The sequence below is a fragment of the Epinephelus fuscoguttatus genome, linkage group LG1 (assembly GCF_011397635.1).
Source record: "Epinephelus fuscoguttatus linkage group LG1, E.fuscoguttatus.final_Chr_v1".
NCBI lineage: Eukaryota > Metazoa > Chordata > Actinopteri > Perciformes > Serranidae > Epinephelus > Epinephelus fuscoguttatus.
This window is the reverse complement of record NC_064752.1, coordinates 3,843,983-3,851,125: the sequence shown is the minus strand read 5'-3', so window position 1 is coordinate 3,851,125 and position 7,143 is coordinate 3,843,983. Positions and strand designations below refer to the sequence as shown.

Genomic DNA, 7,143 nt, shown 5'->3' with positions numbered 1-7,143 from the left:
AAAACTCTGAACTCTGCAGGTTGTGACATCACATGTTTTATTTACAAAAATAAAGCAAAACTCAAACAGAAAGTGGGGTCATCAGAGGGTGGAGCTTCACTCAATCCCTTCCTGTTTGTCCTTGATGGCGACTCTGAAGCGTTCCTCCAGCAGAGAGAGCTCGCTAATGAGGTCAGTGATGGCATTCGTAAACGCTTCCTGTCAAGAAAAAAGACTGATGAGCTGCTGGTGAACTTGGCTCATTGCCATGGTGACACTGCAGATGTCACCTGCTCAGCTTTACACTGAAAACAAGTTCCTGTCATATGTAGTAACTTCTCCCACCTTAATTTCAAATGTCAGATTCAAACTTTATTCAGACAAGATTTCATGTAGCTGGCACACAGGAAGGAAGAGAGGCATGAGTTGGTTAAAAAAGAAAGTCACAAATAGACACATCAGGGCGACAACACGTCAGAGTGATGACACATCAGTGACGACATGTCAGAGCAACATCACGTCAGCGATGACACGTCAGAGTGATGACACATCAGTGACAACATGTCAGAGTGATGACACATCAGTGACAACATGTCAGAGCGATGACACGTCAGTGACGACATGTCAGAGCGATGACACGTCAGAGTGATGACACATCAGTGACGACATGTCAGAGCGATGACATGTCAGAGCGATGACACGTCAGAGCGATGACACGTCAGAGCGATGACACATCAGTGACGACATGTCAGAGCGATGACACGTCAGAGCGATGACACATCAGTGACGACATGTCAGAGCGATGACACGTCAGAGCGATGACACGTCAGAGCGATGACGCATCAGTGACGACATGTCAGAGCGATGACACGTCAGAATGATGACACGTCCGAGTGACTTCCTGTTTACCTCTGTTCTACTTCCTGTTTACCTCCAACTTAAACAATCACCGACTCTGTGTGTGTGTGTGTGTGTGTGTGTGCGCGCGTTACCTGTGGGCTGTAGTCAGGTGTGGTCTGCACCCTGATGACGATCTTGTGTTCCAGAGGATGAGGAACTTTATAACCAGCAAACAGAACCTGAGGATCCTTCAACAGCTGACTGACACACACACACACACACACACACACACACACACACACACACCTGGTCAGGATCTGAAGGTTTACCTGTTAAAACACAGGAAGTTTTTCTTTTCTCCAAACTGTTGTACTGATACAGATTCGTGTTTTTATTCATTAAAAACATTCATATAAATACAAATATTTATTTTTATAATTTATTTATTGACTGATGGAGGACGCAGTTAGCATCGTGTTAGCCCGGCTCTTACGCTCTGATCTGTTGATGTGTTAGCACAGTTAGCATCGTGTTAGCCCGGCTCTTACGCTCTGATCTGTTGATGTGTTAGCACAGTTAGCATCGTGTTAGCCCGGCTCTTACGCTCTGATGCTGTTGATGTGTTAGCACAGTTAGCATCGTGTTAGCCCGGCTCTTACGCTCTGATGCTGTTGATGTGTTAGCACAGTTAGCATCGTGTTAGCCCGGCTCTTACGCTCTGATCTGTTGATGTGTTAGCACAGTTAGCATCGTGTTAGCCCGGCTCTTACGCTCTGATGCTGTTGATGTGTTAGCACAGTTAGCATCGTGTTAGCCCGGCTCTTACGCTCTGATCTGTTGATGTGTTAGCACAGTTAGCATCGTGTTAGCCCGGCTCTTACGCTCTGGTGCTGTTGATGTGTTAGCACAGTTAGCATCGTGTTAGCCCGGCTCTTACGCTCTGATCTGTTGATGTGTTAGCACAGTTAGCATCGTGTTAGCCCGGCTCTTACGCTCTGATGCTGTTGCCCAGCGTGTGGTCCTCCTTGTTGAGGGTGAACAAACAGGCGTTGGGGACTTTGGTGTCTTTAGTGATGCTGATCTTCTTCTCTCCTTCAAACAACAGGAACGACTCGAAGGCGGGAGGCGCGTTCATCTTCACCGCACAGCTGCACCGAGAACCGACAGGAAACACCTTCCTCCAAAACAGCTATTTCTTTTTCTTCTTCTTCTTCTTCTTCTTCTTCTTCTTCTTCTTCTTCTTTTGATTTTATTGCCGGTTGGCAAACAGCTTTCGGGTGCATTACCGCCACCCACTGATCTGGAGTGTCGACTAGGTATCTGAATTATCGTTCATGTATGTCAAACAAAACAAACAAAATTCACTTAACATCAAATAACCCGGCCTTATATTCTCTTCATTAATCTAGTTGATTTTAAAACATTCGTTAGCTGTTTCCAGCGGTCGTCACCTGAAGATTTCTGTAATATGTTAATGATGTTGACTTCCCCTAGCTTTCTTATTTCCTCCTTTAACACAGCTCTCTCTGTTACATATCTTTGGCAGTATAATAGAATATGGTCCACTGTTTCCTCCTCTCCACAATAGTCACACTTTCCTGTATCATGTTTTTTGATAAAGAACTGTTTAACCCGGTATGCCCATTCCTTAATCTGGTCATAACTCTCTTCTTGGTCCTGTTGCTGCACTCCCAACTACTGCTTTATGTTTGGAAAGGTACCGTACTCATATTGCCACCTCTTTCTGATCTGTCTCTGTATCACCCCCTTGACTTCTGATTGCTAATATTTACATGGAGTTTATGCTCACTCCTCAAAGCTCCTCTGGCTGCTCCATCTGCCCTCTCATTCCCTTCAATCCCGATGTGTGCAGGAACCCACACAAAACTGACAGACAAGTGCATATGATTGATTCTAAATAATGCCATCATTATTTCAAATAATAAGTCTTCTCTGCATGTGGTGTTGAAATAAAATAAACTTTTTAATGCTGCTGCTGAATCTGAAAGTATCAATGCTCTTTCTGGCCTGCTGTCTTCTACTCACTGCAATGCAGTTATTATAGCCATCATTTCACTTGTAAAGACAGATAATTCATTGGAGAGTCTCTTCCCGCGTACCACATTCACTTCAGGGATGATTGCTGCTGCTGCTGCCGTTCTGCCTGTCTCTGGATCTTTTGAACCATCTGTATATATATGTAAATGACCATAGTATTTCTTTCTAATGTATGAATTTACACTATTAGTATTTTTCTCTTGTTCTTCTTTTTCCCAATCCAGGAGGCCCAGATCCACCTCTCCCTGCAGCAGTAGCCAAGGTGGAACAGCTGGCAACACAACAGTTGGCGAAAAACTCAAATCCAGTATTCCCATCTCCCTTGCTCTCCTCTAAACAATCCATTCAAAGCTTTTCATTTGCTTTTTCCCATGTTCCCAGCATGGCTCAGTTGTATTTATTGTCAGGTGATTATTGTGACCTTGCAAATTTGCCCAGTATGTCATCATGATTTGCTGTCTTCTTAATTCCAGTGGCATCTCCATCATTCCCACCTGCAGATGTAGTTTTGAAAGCCCCACAACATACCCTCAGTGCTTGAGCCTGAATGCGACACACCCATAGTCCAGCACTGATCTTATTAAACCTGTATATATAGCTTTCAAAGAAGACCTGTCAGCTCCTCACTCTGTACCCATTAAACACCTCATGACATTTATAAACTTTTTACATTTATCACCAATTTGATCAATATGTACTTCGCAGGTGAGCCTTGAATCAAACCACACTCCTAGTAATTTGAATGAGTCCACCCTTTTCAGCTCCTTGCCATACAAATATAGTTTGACTTCTGGTTCAGTTTTCTTCCTTGCAAAGAAAAGAGTATTTGTTTTCTCAACGGAAAAGTTAAATCCCCATTCCAATGACCACTGCTCCACTCTTTTAATTGATTCCTGCAACTGTTTGACTACATATTTCACATTTCTTCCTCTTTTCCATAATGCTCCATCATCAGCAAACAGAGATCTCCCTGTACTTTGGCCAATATCTTCATATACATCGTCAATCATTATTGAAAATAACAACGGACTTATGACACTTCCTTGCGGTGTTCCATTATCCACACCATACCTTGCTGAAAATGTTTTCCCCACCCTCACCTCTACAGAACGTTCATACAAAGATTCCTTCACCCATCTGAACATTTTACCTGTTATACCTAAACTTTTGATTTTAATCAATAAACCTTCTTTCCACAATAAATCATACGTTTTTTCAACATCAAAAAATACTGCTACCACCACCTCCTTATTGACTTGTGCCTTCCTCACCTCTGTTTCTAGACATAGTATTGGATCCATTGTTCCCCTTCCTTTCCTAAACCCACTTTGATGTTGTGATCTAAGATTTCTTATTTCCAAATAATATGTTAGCTTTTCAGTGATCATACGCTCCATGACTTTACACATATGAGACATCAGTGCGATTGGTCTATAGTTACTTGGATTAGTAGGATCTTTTCCAGGTTTCCTGATTGGTACTATAACTGCATGTTTCCAACTTTGAGGTAATTTCCCTTCCTGCCAAATCTTGTTGTATAAATGTAATATGACCTCTAATGATTTGTCAGACAGATGGCTCAACATGGTATAGCATATCTGATCTTTTCCCGGAGCAGTTAGTCCTGATTTACCTAAAGCCCATTTCATTTCTTCCAGTGTAAAGGGAGCCTTAATTGCATCATCCTTCTCTTCCTCCCTTTCCAGCAACTCTTTATTTCCTTCATTTGTTTCCTGTCTTCCTTTTCTCCCCTCTTCAGACATATTTCCAGAGCTATGGACCTCAACCAAAGCCTTAGCTAACATATCTGCTTTTGCTTGGCCTTCAATAGCCAGGACCCCACCATTTCCCAAAATGGGATACAATACTGACAAACTATCCACTTACTCTCCTCCTCTTCTTGTTTGCAGACGTTTTATGCCAATAACTTTACCACCTCTTATGTTTGCCCTCAAATCCTCCAACTTTTCTTCCATAGATAACCCCTCTCGCAAAGCGACCATCGCCTGTCTTCTTGGCTATTTCCACCACTTTATTGCACACTTTAGTCAACTTCATTACTTTCTTTCTCTGCCCCTTGTCTTCACACTTCATGAACAGTCCGCCATCACTCGACACTTTCGCTGCCACAATTTCGCCAATCTTCTCCTTCAACCAGCGAGTTCATTCCACCGGACTAACTTTCCTTATATCCTGCCCTTCCTTGAACCTCAAAATCACTTGAAACTCATCTTTCTCCTCAATCCTCCTCTTCGCCACCCTCCCTTCCTCTCTCTCATCATAACTACTACTACTTCCACTACGCTCCTTTCTCTTATTCCGTACTACATTCCAGTCTCTTGCATCCATATCCTCACTCCCACTCTCCCAATCACTATTCCCCACCATCCTAGCCCATTCACAGATCAGTTTATGCACAAACACCAAACCTCTCCTTCCAAACAATTCGTCCACTGGCTCCCGTCTCCCGTGCCTCATCATTTCTTCTTCTTCTTCTTCTTCTCCTTCTTCTTCTTCTAGTTTTATGGCGGTTGGCAAACAACGTATGGAAGCATTACCGCCACCTACCGAAATGGAGTGTGGGTCTGGATAAATTAATATTCACAAAAACAAAACAAAACCACTTCCTCCCAATTTTTCTTCTTCTTCTTCTAATAGAATTCTGGCAGGTCATATGCAAAGAAGCGTAATGCTGCCCTCCACAGGCCAAACCTAACCGTTATTCTCACATAGAGTCCAGATGAATGTAGGAACTTTAAAGGAATACTCTGACAATTTGGGAGTTATGTCCTTTCTCTATCATTTTCATATTGAGACAACATGATGGATATCTTTTTTTGTGTCTGTATGTCCAGTGGTTGGGTCTCAGTGGTTAGCATTGCGGCTTAGCTTAGCGAATACTATTGAAGTCTAAAGGGGGTCAGTAGCCTACTCGTAAAAGTGAACAAATAAACGTTACAGAAACCCTGAAGCTGGCATTTCTGCACATACATTTAAAATAAACATGTTTAAACATTAATTCGAAAAACGAGTCCTTTTTAGTCATTTTAGAAGAAGTTTGACACACTGAATCATAGTGTGTTTACGTCCTGCTCTGTGATCCGCAGAGGGATACACCGGTGAGCAGGCACAGGCACAGACGTAGCCTATAAACAAAACTCAGCTGTTTATTTAGCCTAGCGATATCTCTGGACTATAGTAGCTGCAATGGACGACTTTGAACGCGATTTTGAAGAGTTGCTTGTAGCGGTCACAGACCCAGAGCCATACCTGTTTGAGCCGGAGCATACAGATGAGGAACTCCATGTGTTTGATGCTGAGCGGGCGAGAAGAGAGGCTGAATCCTCCGAGGCAGCAGAACAGCAAGGGGCCGAAGGGAGTGCTACCATCGCTGGGGAGGCTAGAGATATATCATCATCATCATCAGGAGGAAAACCGCCGCAGAGAGCGCATCACAAGGAGTGAAAACTTTGCAGCAATCACTAATCCTGGCGTGATTGAAACATTTATTCATGTTCCTTAGATAAACTGGAAAAAACGCCCCAGGCCTGCAGGAGCTGATGGACAGCTTTTAGTCGACTGAGTAATATCACTTTATGATCGTCCGTGTTGTCTCTTTGTTTGCTTTTACCGAATGACCTAGCGTACCTGTCCCAGAGTCAGCTGCAGCTGTTGCTCACCGGTGTATCCCTCCGCACAGGGCGTAAACACACTATAGTTCTGTGTATCAAACTTCTTCTAAAACGACTAATAAGGACTTGTTTTTCGGATTAATGTTTAAACATGTTTGTTTTAAATGCAAGTGCAGAAATGCTTTTTTACGAGTAGGCTACTGACCCCCTATAGACTTCAATAGTATTCGCTAAGCTAAGCTGCAATGCTAACAGCGGAGACCCAGCCACTGGACATACAGACACAAAAAAGATATCCATCATGTTGTCTCAATATGAAAATGATAGAGAAAGGACATAACTCCCAAATCATCGAAGTTTTCCTTTAAAACTGCTTTTCTATATTCGATGTTCTGTTCAGCTCCAAAAATGGATTTCAGAGAAAACACAGCAGGACCCAAATCTGAAAGCTCTTTGTTCAACTGTGTCTTTCACTCTTATATTTGTTGCATAGAAACACAACATGACGCACTGTTTCCAAACTGCCACACTCACACTGAACTGACTGAAGGCCTTCACAGTAAGATGCATCAGCGCCACCTGCTGGTCACAGTCAGGACTGTGTGAACACTGAATCTGACTCCCGGACCGCAAG

General features: G+C 43.0%; 1 protein-coding gene across 1 annotated transcript; it reads right to left on the bottom strand.

Annotated features, from left to right (window-relative positions):
* Nucleotides 1-20: 20 nt before the first annotated feature.
* Nucleotides 21-1,985, bottom strand: polr2j (RNA polymerase II subunit J). The gene is made up of 3 exons (XM_049573815.1): nt 1,812-1,985; nt 972-1,080; nt 21-198 (listed from the first exon to the last, which is right to left on the bottom strand). The coding sequence occupies exons 1-3, from the start codon at nt 1,952-1,954 to the stop codon at nt 97-99; spliced, it is 354 nt and encodes a 117-aa protein (XP_049429772.1). The 5' UTR covers nt 1,955-1,985; the 3' UTR covers nt 21-96.
* Nucleotides 1,986-7,143: the final 5,158 nt, after the last annotated feature.

Bases quoted from the DNA above. Each gene is read 5' to 3' on its own strand.
- polr2j (XM_049573815.1), bottom strand. From the start codon at position 1,954: ATGAACGCGCCTCCCGCCTTCGAGTCGTTCCTGTTGTTTGAAGGAGAG. The intron at 1,081-1,811 runs GTAAGAGCCGGG...TGTGTGTGTCAG, and splicing joins CTGGGCAACAGCATCAGAGC to TCAGCTGTTGAAGGATCCTC. The intron at 199-971 runs GTAACGCGCGCA...TTTTCTTGACAG, and splicing joins CACCTGACTACAGCCCACAG to GAAGCGTTTACGAATGCCAT.